The following is a 16,608-nucleotide window of genomic DNA, read 5'->3' on the forward strand; positions in this document are numbered from 1 at the left end:
GCTAGCCTTAAAAAAGCTGTTGGTAATTCTGGACCGAATTCTGTAAAAGCATTAAAAATATAGAACAGACTTTGATATAGCATTTATTGGAACACTGTGTTTTTTCTAAGACCAAGACCTTTTGCTTAATCTTTTGGTAGCACAATAAACATTTCACTTTTCAGATAGAAGTCTATATGGTTGTATAAAAAGCAAGTCTGTAAATTTTATTTACTACTGTATTCAAATGAAGTAGTATGGCTCTTTACCAAGTTTAAGTAATATACTACAAGAGTGTTTTAAAATTAATATTATAAAACAATATCTTCAAGTAAAACTAGAACATGAGTATTACCTCTGGATTATAAAGATTCCTGTTATTAGCAGTGTTGTTAATATGGTTAGGATTGGCCTTGATCTAAGGTTAGTCAGAGTAAACTTTCCAATCCCTGCAGAGGGGATAGAGAAGAGGAAGGCAAGAGAGGATGGCGAGAGGATGAAGCAGCAGGGGAGCTTGAAGGAAAAATTGCCTTTTCCATTCTATTCAGAGGTTATTTTTTTTCTTTTTAAAATTTCTGTTATTCCAAACACATTTTCCCAAATTCCCTCTATATTTGACCTACATAGAGACCATAAATGCCACTTAATTGAATCATTTAATGACCATTTTATGATACACAATCCACAATTTTCCTAATATTTCAGGTAGATTTTATAATTTATATTTAATAATTCTAAGAGATCCTCAAAAAGGTTTAAAGTATGCTGTTTGCTTCTCTTGTTTATGTGGCTTCTTTGTGTATTTTATAATTTCTGATTGTTAGCTCATGTTTTACTGGGCATTCTCTGAGGAAATTCTGCAAGACTTGGATTGAAGGTGTGCCCTTCCAGAAAAAAATTCGTTTAGCTTCTTGTAGTTGCTCTGGGTTGGAACCAACCCTGGTCCACATTTGTTATGTTTCTTCTTTTGGGGTTTCCTGGACCAGATATGTAAAGAATATCTAGGTCCCAAGCCATGTAAGGATAGGACTATGGTTATAAACTCTCAGAAAGCTACCCTCTCTCCCCAGTTTCTGGCCAAAACCAGACAATTTTCCTTGCAGTCCCCTTTGCTAGTGAGCAGACTTTTTGCAGGGTTGCTCTTCAAAGGACTCGGCTTTGAGTTTCATTTTCAACTTCCCACCTTACAGAGGAGCACAGCTTTGATTTCTGCTCCTATTCAGTGGTTAGAACCAAAGACACCACAGTATCCATGCTAGCAAATCCCCTCGGGGCAACCATGGCAATAGTATACCATCTTACAAAACTGGCTTTCCATTTTTGACCTTTGAAAACGTTCCTTGGTTTCCTTCTAAATCTTCTATGCATCTAAAAGCATTCTTAAAATAATCTCAATCCATTTTGTAAGAGGAGGGTTTTTTAAGAATATTTGGTCAATTTATTTTATTGATGGAAATAGAATGCAACAATGATTTTATATTTAAGGAGATACTTCTTGGGGAGCACCTGGGTGGCTCAGTCTTTAAGCATCTGCCTTGGATTCAGGTCATGATCCTAGAATCCTGGGATTGAGCCTCGCACCAGGCTCCCTGCTCAGCAGCAGGAAGCCTGCTTCTCCCTCTCCTACTCCCACTGCTTGTGTTCCCTCTCTCATTGTATCTCTCTCTGTCAAATAAATAAATAAAATCTTTAAAAAAAAAAAAAAAGAGAGAGAGAGAGAGAGATACTTCCTTTAAGGAAACAATTTGCCTTCCTTCTCTCCTTTCCTTTTTTCTCCCTCCCTCCTTTCCTTTCTTCCTTCTTCCTTCTCTTACATTTATATAAGATAATACATCATTTAAATAAAATTCCAGAGCTACTCTTCAAAGGAAAAGGAAATTTATAGTTCTATAACCTCCTTTATTATGCAAATGATATTCAATTGACAGGAGACAGCAAAGCTATTTTTTCCCTAAACTTTGAGGTTTTCTAATGCTTATAGCAGCTGGAAGTAAATACAGCCAACATTTATTGATCACCTAGCACATACCTGTGTAGATACAAATAGATTGAAGTACAATGCCTTTAAGACTACCAGAAGGAGGGGCGCCTGGGTGGCTAAGGTCCCAAGCCATGTTAAGCATTTAACATGGTTAAATGCTTTTTAAGCATTTGGTTAAGCATTTGCCTTTGGCTCAGATCATGAGTCCCAGGATCCTGGGATAGAGCCCTGCTTGGCAAAGAGCCTACTTCTTCCTCTTTCTACTGTTCCCCCTGCTTGTGCTCTCTCACTCTCTCTGTCAAATAAATAAAATCTTAAAAAAAAAAAAAAAAAAAAAGACCACCAGAATGAAAATTGGGGGACAGCATAGATACTATAGAGTTATGTATAATCCTTAAATTAAATAATTTTCACTTTAATACAAACTTCACTTTTGCAATGCCTAGAGGTCCCAAACTTTATGAACCAGACTTTCATGTGCTGAATAGGTTTTTAATATGGGTAATCCAGGAGGATTTGAGCTATCACCTGAGGAAGCTGCTCATATGGGTGCAAGTTCTAACAAAGAGTGGTTAGTTAGTCCTTGAGGAATGATGATTCCAGGAAGCAGACCCACTCACCCTACTTCAAAATGCACATTCCTCTCTTCAGCCTTCAAATGTTTGACCTTGGAACATGTGTTTTGGAACTTCTTAATCATATATTAAGAATACATTAAATATGTTCCTACATAGGACTCTTGAATCATCCATGGTGCAAACCAGTCAGACAAAGTTAAGAGAAATAGAATGATCTGAATTTAAGAAGCTGAACTTAAAAAGTCAGGGCAAAAGTTTATTGTATCAAGTATCACGAGCAAGGAAGAGTGTGGGAAAAGGAAAGGATACTTGAAATCCGTTGGTGTGTTCAGGGAACTTTAAGTAACTTTAAGTAAATATCTCAAGTATACTTAAGTATACATAGTTAACATATTTGAAGGCACTTTAAAAAAAAATTTGATAGTGATAGTTAACATTCATTGAACATTTGCAGTATGTCTGACATTTTGTATTTGCAGTATGTCCGACATTTTGTACATGCTTTACATATACTAGCATTTAATTCGGTCAACAACTCTTTGTGGTGAGGACTATTATCATCCCATTTTACAGATGGTCAAATTTTTTAAGCAACTTTCTGGAAACTATAGGGTTATAAGTGGGCAAGGTAGGACTCAGTTCCAGGGGTTCTGACCCCAGAACCAATCCTCTTTAGCTACATATTCTCTTGCTTACAGTGAAGCCTGATTTACCTTGAAGGATTTAATCAAAAGTTCTATTCTTGAGAAACTCAACAAATGAAGAAAGATTATTTTCTCCCCTCTTACTCTATGTATGATAAAATTTGCCTTATTATTATTTACTTTATTTGAATAAGTATTGTTCTTCTCCAAGAAACATGTTTGATTGAGTGGATGTCTTTTCAGTGGACAGATTTGCAAAAGCTGATCATTAAGTTTTCAAGAATTTTGCAGGCCAGTCATTAAATATCGTATTGTTAAAAATTAAATCCTATAAATGTATGTTAAATAAGTTATATTTAAAACAAAGTTGATAAATATTCAAAACCCATCGCTTCCTACTTATTTAACTGCATTTTACTATTATCTATGCTCTTGAGGTTTTATGTCGAGTGTATATATATATGATTCTAATTTCAAGATATATATATATATATTTATTTATATGGAAATACTGTTTCGTGGTGTGCTACTGAGCTCTACATTCAATAATGCCCATCGCTTTTGTATCTTGAAATTAGAATCATACTTGTACTATGATTTGGTAAACACTACAAATCAGGGCTTTTCCCCAGGGAGTTGGCTGTTCAACATTTACCACAGCACCCCCTTCATTCCTTCTAGAAAATGTCTTGCCTTAAGTTGATTCTCAGGAGGGCTCTTTATTATACAGAGAGTTCAGAATGTATAGCAGAGACCTCTGGTGTCTGAATTACATAAGTGCTACAATATTTAAGAGAGGGAATTTGGAAACGTTCATCAGTTTCTCGTTAATACACTTAATTATCTCAGAAAATTGATAATCCATCTTAGTTTGAATAACCACCAAAAGAAATCCTGTCTTTCATGATCCCCAGTGAACCAACACTTTTTGATTTAAGAAATTCAAGTTCATCCATTCCAGAGTAAAACTGCGTCTTAAAGTAGGTGCTACTCTAACGTACAGGAACAAGTCAAAATACCTGGATCCTGCTCCTGTCTCAACTACAGAACAGCCAGGTACCCTAGACTTGGTGCTTTTGCCTCTCTGGTTTGAAATTCACCTTAGCACTTTTTTAGGTATTTTGTTGATGGGTCCCATCCAAATCCATTATATGATAATCCCTGGAGGCGGAATCCACATGGTGGTATCCTTAGGATACCACCATATTCTTGGGATGGTCCTAACACTCAACTGATTTGAAAACTATTAGTCAGGTTATTTACATGGAGGGTGAATAGTCTACGGTTAAGGGCTCCAGTTGCAGGACCAGAACTGTTTTCAAACCCCCCACTCTTCAACTGCCTAGCTGTGTAACCTGAGATAAGCTGCACACTACCTCCATGCTTCAGTTTCCCGATGTGTAATATTAGAATAATAGTACTACCTTAGTTAAGGGACGGGACTCCTGGGTAGCTCAGTCAGTTGAGTGTTTTGCCTTCTGCTCAAGTCATGATCCCAGCCATCTCACGTTGGGCTTCATTGCTCAGCATTGAGCCTGCTTCTCCTTCTGCTCTTGCTTCTCCCATGCTGTGCTCTCTCTCTCTGGCAAATAAATTTTAAAAAATCTTTAAAAAACAGGTGCACCTGGGTGGCTCAGTGGGATAAAGCCTCTGCTTTCAGCTCAGGTTATGATCCCAGAGTCCTGGGATAGAGACCCACATCTGGCTGTCCGCTTCAGCATGGAGCCTGCTTCCCTCTCTCTCTTGGGAAGGATCTGGCACTGAAGCATTTGTTGTATTAGTATTACTACTACTGAGGACACTCTCTTAGTAGTACTACCTGTTGTCTCCATGCTAACATAGAGCCAATTATGTACTTGAAGGCCACATCTTAATGTCCCTTTTATTATACTTTTTGTCTTTCCTATTTTCTAGCCTTTAATCATACTGATATTTCTCTTCTCAACTGTCCCCAATTTTTTTATTTTCCTTTAATTTAGAAAAGCCCAAAGTAAAGTGCTTCGGATGCTTAAGAGCCATAGCTGAATGACATCTGCATTGTCATTGTAATAGATCTTTTGAATTAAAGCATTTGCATTGACTGAGACTGATATTTTCTTTACATTATAAATAATAAACCTTTTTTCTTGTATATGAGGTGGCAGCAATCATTTTTGTAGACGCTGTTCCCAGTAGGAACACAACAAATACAGAAGGAGCAAAATCTGTTGGGGACAGGAACTGTGTGATAAAGATAAACCAGTAGCAAAAAATACTTCAAATCTTTAAAAGCAAAACAAAGGGGAAAATGCTTTCTCATCCATTCAGTTTGAGGAGGATCGATGTCTAATTAGACAAAGAATAAAGGGAAAAGTCCTCATGTACTTTAGGCACAATATTTATTGGGAGAAATGGCCAGGAAGCACTTTGATAAAGGAGAATGTGAGAACCATGGCAAACCAGAAGACTGTTACTTACAATAGTTTCTCTGAGTGCCTGTTTTCCAACACCTCTGACAGAGAATAGGAAAGAGATGAAATAAGCAGATATTATGAGCATCATCAGAAACTATTTGAAAGTTGAAAATTGGAAAAGATTAATTCAGTACTGTGGTCTTTTTTTTTTTTAAGATTTTATTTATTTATTTATTTGACAGAAAGATCACAAGTAGGCAGAGCAGCAGGCAGAGAGAGAGAGAGAGAGGGAGGGAGAAGCAGGCTCCCTGCTGAGCAGAGAGCCCAATGCGGGACCCTGAGATCATGACCTGAGCCGAAGGCAGCGGCTTTACCCACTGAGCCACCCAGGTGCCCCAGTACTGTGGTCTTTAGTAACCCTTCTAGAATTTTATATTTAGAAGGTTGTAAAAATTAACTTACTAAATGCCACTATGTCATTTAATATTAATGATATAGTATAGTAACTAGGGCCCCAAAATGTCCCCTGGAAACATGCTTTGTATTCTGCCTTAATTACAAAATGGAGTTGCCTAAGGCTAAAAGTTGTAGTGCATGTTCAGCACATGGTTACTGCAGAATACTAGTGCTATGCTAAGACCAGTCTTAGAATTCTTCCTGATTAATTGTTGCACTTCTAGACTGTTACAACATCATTGGTTATTATATAGATATTTCTCTAAATCTTTCACTGAAATCATAACATGATGACTGCTTAATGTTAATGGAGGTACCTAAGATTGAATTGGGAAAGAAACAGCAAATAATTATCTCTGAAACTCAAATTTTTCCCCTCCTGGGGGACATAGAGATTAAAAAAAAAAAGAAAGAAAGAAAGAGAGAGAGAGATCTTTCCAATTATATTATGCAATTATATCCTAAATATGTTCAACTGATGTAACAGAAAACAATACAGATCTTATGTAAGTTGCTCATTAAAGTACACATAACATATTCTAATTAATATGGATAAATGTGATCACCTCTAAGGAAACCAGTATAGATGAACCTAGGCAGAAAAACACAAAAACAAAAACAAATAAGCATTTTTATCAGATATTGGAGTGCCCTCATAAATTGTATATATTAGCTCTTTTGGTAAGAGAAGTATGTGAGCAAGGAACTTAAGGATAAGAATTGAAAAACATTGTTTTTTGTTTTGTTTTTGTTTTTTAGATTCTATGCTAATGAAGAGCAAACCTTAAAATCCCTTTGGGTTTTGTCTCTCAGAGTTAGATGTACCTAAACATTTTGTTTGCAGAATATCATTCAGTTCAGAATTATCCAACTTGTTCGAATTTTTATGGTCTCGTCCATCTCCCTCCAAATATATGCCATAAGCAAACTAAAAACAGCACATTTCTCCCAGCTGGCGATCACTCTCAGGGGATTAACAGTTGCAAAGCATTGTGCTACCCTAAGCAAACTAAGCCTCAGAGGACAAGCTGGCTTTACATTAAAATGAGAATATAGACTGAGTGCCATTTAGGTAGGTAAGTAGAGATTTCTTTCTTTTTTTTTTCTAATGAACAAAAATGATAGCATTTCCAATTTATCCCTATTGAAAATCTTAACACTTCTGAGCATCTATCTTAAGAAAACCTGCATGGCATTATTGCAAGATCTGCGCCACAGTGCAGAAAGGGAGCAGGTGCTCTGTCTGGTAGCCTCATTGATAACATAACAGTTCTTGTGATGTGTCCAGTTGTGCTGGGATCTGATGTGTCTGAACCATGTTAGTTATGTGTTATGAGGTCGTCATGGAATTTTTCTGATGACAGTGATAAGAAATAGTTTGATTTGGGCCATGTGATAAAAGGTTTCTGGGAGTCATATCTTTTTAGCTTTTAATTTATGTCCTTTATATAATTTAAACACTTAGGTAAAAATGACAGTGCTACCATAGTGATTAAAAAGATTTACCGCCTTGAAAGAAATCATGCATATGAGCCTATCTGTGGCCTGGATTCCCCCCAACCCCTCCCCCGCCCCCTCCCTGCAGGTTCTCCAGGCTCATCAGTATGCATGCAGGTATTAGAGGTGAAGACATGAACTCACTGAGGGGCTGTGGGAATTGATGGCTGAATTTCCCTATAAATATTGTATTACCATTATCCTCATTCCCTCTTACCGTGTTTATTTCACACCACTTACGGTACACTTGCACTGTGACAGTGATCTATGCAAGCCCCCTGTGTGTGTACAGTCTGCACGCTTGCCCAGGTCTCTAACCTTGCCAGTTGTAGCGGAGGATCATTGGGACCCAAAGGACACTTGAGAATTTAGCTTGTTCTCAAGATTTACCTACTGTAAGTTTTTAAGTGAGATTATCTAATTTTGCTAATCCTGCCTCCAGATTTTTATAAATTATATATATTTTCTTTTAAAGAGCCAAATCCCTCCCACTGCCATTTAAAAAAAAAAAAATTATTTGACAGAGAGAGAAAAGCAGCAGAGGGAGAGAGAGAGAACCAATTCCCTGCTGAGCAGGGAGCTGGTGCTATGTGGAACTCCATCCCCTGACCCTGGGATCATGAGCTAAGCCGAAGGTAGATGCTTAACCCTTAATCAACTGAGCCACGCAGGTGCCCCCACTGCCATTTTTAAGATGGATTTTTTTTTTCAGTTTAGTACAAAAAATTATAAGGATACAGAAGAAAAATAAAGTAAAATTTCCTCTAAACCTGCAAAAAATGTTAACATATTTTGGAGTATTTTCTTCTAAACATAGTTCTGTAGATATGCACATATTTAAACATTCATAGGTAAGGAACATGTCTTTCTTACACATATGACCTTTACTGTGTAACCAGAATTACATATTCCCCCCACTTGTTACACAGTGAACATTTTCCTATGTCAATTAATATATTTTATAATAGTTCATAATATTGACACACCCATTCCTCTGCTGTTGAGGATGTTTCTATGTGTTTGTAATTATACATAATGTAATGAACATCTTTGCTGATGCAGCTTGGATTCTTCAATTTAAATTCTTAAATTCTTACTATTTATCTTTCCTAGGTCCATTTTGGATCCTCAAATTCAGAATTCCCTAAATGTTTACTTTATTCAAATACATGGCAGCCTAGTTAATAGTAATGATCTTTCATCTACAGAGAGCTGTACTTGCAGATAATTGAAAAGCTGATTAGGCTACATTTTTTTCCTCAACATAATCTCACCAGAAATAATAGTAATCAATGCCTTCAAGTGGACTTAAGTAAAAACTCAGCACTAAGTATTAAAAATGAATGTACTAAAAAATTTTTACATATATTTGAGAAACTACAAGAATTCTTGAATTAATACACATGATGTGCTAGAACTTAATATTAAGCATGAGAGGAAAATAATAGTATAACTCAAAACAAAATGATTATTCACCAATATTTTCATTTTCGCCTGGAGGAAAACAAAAAAGGAAAAACTAATATTTGCCCTGAATTAAAAAAAAAAAAAAATCAAAGAAAAAGAGAAGGACCACTTGTTTTGTTTTGTTTTTTGAAACACATTTACTTTAAAATGATTTATACTTTTCAGTGGTACCTGGGGGCTCAGGCAGTTGGGTGTCCAACTCTTGATCTCGGCTCAGGTCTTGATGTCCAGGTCATAGGTTCAAAGCCCGCAGTGGGCTCCACATTGAGCATGAAGCCTACTTAAAAAAAATGGTTTAGATTTTTCAATTCCCCCAAAATATGAAACATTTCACATTTACATTTTACATTTACAATCACTAGAAAAAAACTTGAGTTCAACCCAGCTGTCAGTTCACTGGTTTTTATAAGAAGGGGGCTTGGAAGGAGCACTGGATTGGAAGATTTGTGACCTTGAGCAACTGGTTTATACTCTTAATCTCAGTGTCTACCTCTGTTTAATAGCTATATGAGAACTTAATGTAAATACCTAAAAGAGTGCCTGACGCATAACTGACTCTCAGTAAATGCTAGCTCGTTTTTCTCCTGTTTTTTTTTTTTTTAAGGTTTTATTTATTTATTTGACAGAATGAGAGAGATCACAAGTAGGCAGAGTCAGGCAGAGGAGGAGGGGGAAGCAGGCTCCCTGCTGAGCAGAGAGCCTGATGCAATGCTGGGCTTGATCCCAGGACCCTGAGATCATGACCTGAGCTGAAGGCAGAGGCTTAACCCAGTGAGCCACCCAGTGCCCCTTTTCTCCTGTTTTTAAGTGATAATGCAGAGTATTTCAAGAGATAGGTTTTTAAAATAATTTCTTTCCTTGGATGAAAGTCATCAACTAAAACTATACTAGTAGGTGAATGATTGCCATTTTGCTATAAAATTATAAACCTATAGAAAATTTGAGAGACAATAACACTCAAACAAATGAAAGTTTAAAGCTACAAAATTAAGTCATTCTGATGTCCCCAGGGGTACCCCATTTCTTTATGTATAGTTAATTCATCAAAAATAATTAAAACAATGGCTTAAATTTACATACCAATTTATAGTTTCACATATCATCATTTAGTTGGTGTGATCCTCACACAGACAACATCATAGAAGTTCATGGAAGGCGAGTGATTGGCCCAAGACCAAACTAAATTAATACTAAAGACAAAAATAATGTTATTTCTACTCATAGTTTTATTAGCCATTAAGTAAACGGAGAAAAGGAAAATCAAAACTAAAATGACAGATTCAAAGTTAATGGAAAGGAAAACATCAAAACTGTTCTTAGTTCTTAAATGGTTTTTAGTGTTAAAAAATAAAAATTGAAAATAAATGAGCCATGTATGTATCTTAGAAAGTAGGAAAATTACTCAAAATTAATCAAGTTAGGAAGCAGATCTTAATAAAGACAAAAGCAAGTCTGAAATAAATCAACAGCTAGTGTTTTGGGGAGGGAAATCTATTTGACTAGACAAATGCATGACTGACCTGATTAAGGAAAAATTAATGGCAGTACAAGTATAAAAATCTGAGTTTAACTTTCCAAACATGGCTTCTCATACTGCTTTTCAGAATTCATAGAGAAGAGAGTGGTTCTCTGCTCTCCAGTCTTTTTATGAAGTTAGCAGATACTTAATACCAAACACCTGGTGAAGATGCTATATTTGTTTGTTAGGTCCACTGTAACAAAGCAGCACAGACTAAGCAGCTCAAATAAGAAAATTTTATTGTCTCACACTTAAGGAAGCTAGAATTCGGAATTCTCAGTGTTGGCTTCTGTTGGTGTTCCTTCTGCAGGCTGTGAGGAAAGGATCTGTTCCCAGCCTCTCTTGGTTTGTAGATGACTGCCTTCTCCCTGTGTCCCTCCACATCATCTTCCCTCTGTACCTCTCTGTATCCAGATTTCTTGGATTTATAAAGACACCAGTCATAGCAGATTAGGGCCCAGTCTCATGGGCCCAAGGTAGCTCAATCCACTCTATAAATACCCTACCTCCAAATAAGGTCAGACTCTGAGATACTGGGGGTTCATATCCTCAACATACGAAGTTGCGGGGGACATAATTCAAACCATCACAGACGCCCTTTGTCTTTGATTAGTTTGTCATTTGCTTTCATGAGGTTTTCCTAATAAAACTTTGGAAGAGCCCACACCCTTTTATAAAAACTTTTGGAGCTGGAATGGGCCATAGAAAGCTATTCTATGAATACCTTTATTCTATTACAGAGTAAACAGGCTCAGAGATATTGGGTGACTTCCCAGTCAATTACAACTAGTTTTCTAGAGTGACCTCTTCTAAGTTCTTCACAACCCCAGAGGGCTACATGGAGACTCCAGTTGGTACTGGGCTGGTGTTGGAGTCTCTGATTTGGCAATATGGTGCTCCTCCTGTGTACTTGTTCTTCCTAGAATCATGCCTTCCTATTAAGCACGATTGCTTTGAGACCAGTCAGATGAGAGCTCCACCATTGCCTCTGGCGGCTTCTCCGGCCTTTACAGGTCCTTTGGAATATTTATGCAGTTGGGTGTTTGGGTTTATAAAACTTCCCATGGGGATAAGCAGAGTTGTTCTTGTATAGTTTTAATCATCTGGGCACTATCAAGGGTTTATTGTAATTGATTTGGAATCAAAGGTAGATTTTTTAAGGAATATATCATCACCACTAACATTGAGGATTCCTCCAGTCTCTCCATTCTTATTAAATTGTTATTTACTTGAAGGTGAAATTGTCAGTCGTTCTCCAACCAAAGATACTGACTCAATAGATCTCAGGTAGTCCGAAACACCTACATTTTTAGTGGGGTGATTCTTTAGGTAATTTTCATGCCACACTATGAACGACAACAAAGAAACCTGCTCTAAATCAACACATTGCTCATCAATTTTTAAATAGTTACAACTAGGGATAATTGTTTTATTTTTTAATAACATCATATTTTACCTTATCTAAGAATTTTGTGTGTGTTTGTTTTTTTAATGTAAGTCACATCATTACTTCATGTATCACTAAGAAAGAAATAAAGTCAATAAACTATGACACAGAACCTTAAGGAGAGTTGCTCTGGACTTTTTGTGAATTATTCGTATCAGCAACTCATCACTTTGAAATTTTTGTTCAGAGGTATCTGGCAATTTCTTTTACCTTCTCTTACCTTTCTTTTACCTTAAGTCACATTACCAGGCCTGTGATAAGCAAAACTTTCCCAAAACTTTTCCCACAACTTTTTCCACTTAAGGTTACCTTTCTTATAACCTCTAGTGCAATAGAATGTTACTTTCCAAGGAAATCTGAAATTGCTGTCATTCCTCCAACAATGAACATGTGCTTCACTAATAAGTAACAAAGACATACTTCACACCTGTTTATGTGCCATCTTTGTATGCACCACATTGTATGTTTAAAGCCAAATCATACTGTGGCTCTTAAAAAAAGTACAGGTTTAAAAAATAGGGAAATGGCAGTTAAACTCCACACATGGTATCACTCAAAAATTCTATCACTCAGCTGAAGAGACCTTCTTAACAGCTGTGACCAAGCCCATGCACACTGTGACAGTGATCACTATGCTTGTGAGGGCTGCCTTGTGTATACTTATCATAAGATGTGATTAATTAAAGACACATCTCCATTCAGAGCTGGGAAAATGTGGTGGGCTGGGGGAGAGAGCTCAGAATCCACGTAATATGGTAATACAACAGTTTACAATGGAAACTGTCCTTGTGCTGGATGCTAGGGTAACATAATGAGCTAGAGCAGCAGTTCTCAAAATGCAGTCCTGGGACTAACAGCATCAACATCAGCATCACCTGGGAATTTGTTGTAAATTCTCAGGTTCCACCCTAGAGAGTCTGAATCAGAAACTCTGGGAATTGGGCCTAGCAGTCTGTTCTAACAAGCCTTCCAGGGACTTCTGATGCATGCCCAAGTGTGTGAAACAGGTTAGAATGAATGGGAAGTCAAAGGGAAGGAAGCCTTCCTCCACATTTATAAAGAAATATTTATTGATATAAATATATACACATAAATCTCTTATTAAAACTTGATTTACTCACTGTAAGAATTTATATGTGCAGTCCTTCAGATGACTACATTCAAATAGAAGTATTTGAGAGGCACTGGGTGGCTCAGTTGGTTAATTATCTACCCTCAGCTCAGGTCATGATCTCAGGGTCCTGGGATCTAGTCCCATTTCTGGCTCCCTGCCCTGCAGGAGGAAGCCTGCTTCTCCCTCTCCCTCTGCTTGCCACTCCCTCCCCTCTTGTTCTCTGTCTCTCTGTCTGGCAAATAAATAAAATCTTTAAAAAACAAGTAGATCTGTTTGGTATACAAAAAGCCTACATCTTATAATGGCCAAAAAATCCTTGGTATATTTTATAATTATTACCCTTAGCTATCCCTGCTCTTTGTTCTCATTGCTCCAAACGGTCCTGTCTTCATAGTCGTTTCCCACCTTCTGGGTATCACGTAGATTCAGAAAAATCTGCAATCCCAGTATAATTCAGAAATTTCCCTTTTACACTTTTGTCAGACCCTCTCTCCCTCTCCTTTTCCTGTTTTTAACTTTTCACCCTTAAAAACAATCATAGCTAATCCTATGAAAGTTGAATCCCCAAATTAAGGGGTAGGGAAATACGTTTGAACAAACCCCTCTAAAACGTCACTGCTCAAGTATTTGTATCTGAGGAAGGTATAGTTTAACTGCTGTCCTCTGTCATTATAATATATAAATGGTAATATGTGCTGTAGGATAACTGAAAAACAGTTGCTAGAATATGTAATATTTGAATGTGTCACTTCATTTTCTATTTTAACAAACATGGTCTCAAAAATCACATTCAACTTACTGGCTTTAGTGTTGTCTGAAGTGCTGTGAATTCTTCTTCTGGTTTGAGATAATAGATTTTTCTCTTTCTCAATTGTTAATACACATCTAGTAGAAAAATGAAAAGAAACGAGATATTCCTTTGTTAAATGTTCACTGCAATATCCTTACTGGTTTAAAACTGCAAGGCTTATTCTCTCAGGAAAAACTGATTTCAGAAATAATTACCTTTGTATTGGAGTCAAACAAGTAATCCATTGAGAAGCTGAACTCACATTGGAGGCTCAAGCTCATATCATCAAATAATAAGTATATTTGCATTCCACGATCCTTGATGAGTGATATAATTTTAATAATCAGTCTTCCCTAAAACATGCATAATACACAGAGTTTATTTTAGAGCAGAATTTCTTTGAAGTATGTAGTGAAATGTGTTTTAATTTCTTAAAGAAAAACGAGGACAGTTAACATTTTTTAAACATGATTTTATAAGCTTATTTGCATAAGTTTACATTTTGTGAATTCAGTAGAAAATATTACTGGAATTTTAAAGAAACAGCATAATCAATTCAGAATTTGCATCTCCAACCCCAGTGAAGTAACCTAGTTTTCCATCATTTTTTTTGGCTCTGTCGGCCGAGGAGGCAGCATCTACTGACAGTCACTCTGTTGTTTGTTAGTTTCCACCGAGGTGCACAGTGAGTAAGTGAGTGAGTGGAGTCTGTCCAGAGCTCCAGCAGGCGGAGGGTACAAGGAAGAGTTTGTGAAAGCTCACACTATCTGTAACAAAACGGGTGGCAGGTTCACGTACTTCTCAGTTCTTCATACCTTTATCACAGAGAAATTGCAGACTGGCTAAATTGACTATTGCTGAGAAACATGCTTCTTGGTAAGTAACATAACTTGGAAGCAGTAGAATTGTTCTCAAGTGATAGGAAAAAAATATATATGGAGGTATACTGGGCTTTGCCTGCAATTTTCCAGATTTGTAAAGATTTCATACAGTGCTGGGCAATACCATGATGATTAGTATTATCTGTCCTACGAGGATTTTGATGAGCTGTGGTTACTTAGAAAGATCTTGGAAATGTATGTGTAAATTAAAGAGGCAGGATGACTAGCAAAACTGTACTTTTTCCCCTTCCATTAAGATAAGCATAACATTTCAGGGGTTAATCAGTAGTTGTTATAGATGACAGAGTTTGTGCGATCTAAATGTTAATATGACTTCTGGTTTAAAAATATGTTGGATGTCTGTCTATATGTTATAAAATGCTATGATATGTCCTCTAAAAAAGAGCTGTTTCTGCATGATTATTTTATTAATATTTAAAATATATGGAAATGCCTAGATTGTCTGTTTTAAAATTAGTTTTAAGTAGAAGAACATTGAAAAAGTGAAGCGGTAAGCATATTTTAGTAATATTCACAATTATATCTTATACATTACAAAATATTTTTTGAAGTTAGAATTTGCATGCATTAGTCTTAATAGAAGTCTGGCAAAACCTTTCACAGAAGATATGATGTAGGAAGTTTTCTCACTTTATAGGAGAACATAATTTAATTAGAATTTCATTCGAAGTTACATAAACATTTTAAAAATGCTTCATAGATAAAATGCTTCATTTATTGTCAAGTTAATATTGTGAAGCACTGGCTGAATTTTATGTCTTGGATTATTTATTTGGAAAACAAACATTTTCCAACTAAAATATGTCAGTAAGTGCACAATGCATTAAGGAATTTTCCAGTTAATAAAGGCTAAACAAACATCTGAGACTTCTAGGAAATTAAGCAAAAACATTTTTATTGCAATGGCTGTACTTTGACCAGTTGTACACATTACTTCACATGTGAGAACAATTTTAGCCTTTATTTGGAGTTATTCATTATGTCACTATTTAAGGATGTTTGATAACCCATTTGGGACATAGTAAACATAACTGTGTTGGTAGTTTAAGAGATAAATTATATTTGTACTTCATTGTCAGTGTGTTTAAATAATTTAAATATTAGGTCAGTCTCCACAGAGAAAGACTAAAATTGATGATGTATTTTGGAGGTCATTTTTTCCCTGTAATTTCAAGCCTATTTATTATTCTACTTCGTAATAGTATACTGTTAGGAAGAAAATACTGGTCTAGGAATCAAGTGACCCAAGCTTGGGTACTAACTCCTCAACACTCCTAAACATTGGGTTAGCTCTTCTATAAATCAATTAGATTATTTCTTAGGGTTTTATTTTATTTTTGCCATTCTACTTCTGCCCTCTTTATTTTTATTGTCCTGTCATATTGGTGGTGGCATATAGGTGTATGAAACAAACAGAAAATTTTAAACAAGGGTTTTTATTTTAATTCCAGTTAGTTAACATATAGTGTTATATTAGTTTCAGGTGTACAACATGGTGATTCAGCAATTCTGTATATCACCCAGTGCTCATCACAAGTACACTCCTTAATCCCCATGGCCTATTTCATTCATCTCTCCCTCCCTCTGGTAACCATCAACTTGTTCTCTATATTAAGAATCTGTTTCTTGGTTTGTGTGTGTGTCTCTCTCTCTCTTTTTTTTTTTTTTTTTTTTTGCTTATTTGTTTTGTTTCTTAAATTCCACATATGAGTGAAATCATATGGTATTTGCCTTTCTCTGACTTATTTTGCTTAGCATTATCCTCTCTGGCCCCATACATGTTTTTGCACATGGCAAGATTTCATTCTTTTTCATGGCTGAATAATACTCCATTATAAATA

General features: G+C 36.2%; 1 protein-coding gene across 9 annotated transcripts in view; it reads left to right on the top strand.

Annotated features, from left to right (window-relative positions):
* Positions 1–16,608, top strand: part of ZNF385B (zinc finger protein 385B) — a 408,464-nt gene that overhangs the window by 192,325 nt on the left and 199,531 nt on the right. The window contains exon 1 of one of the 9 annotated variants that reach the window (XM_082689374.1): positions 14,527–14,741. The exons of 7 other annotated variants lie outside the window; for them this stretch is intronic. In XM_082689374.1, the coding sequence (XP_082545500.1) occupies positions 14,732–14,741 (10 nt within the window). In that variant the 5' untranslated portion in view covers positions 14,527–14,731. Of the gene's footprint in view, positions 1–14,526; positions 14,742–16,608 lie in introns of those variants that run through there. One more of the 9 variants, XM_082689376.1, reaches the window with a different exon arrangement.

The sequence above is a fragment of the Mustela nivalis genome, assembly GCF_964662115.1.
Source record: "Mustela nivalis genome assembly, chromosome: 11".
NCBI classification, from domain to species: domain Eukaryota; kingdom Metazoa; phylum Chordata; class Mammalia; order Carnivora; family Mustelidae; genus Mustela; species Mustela nivalis.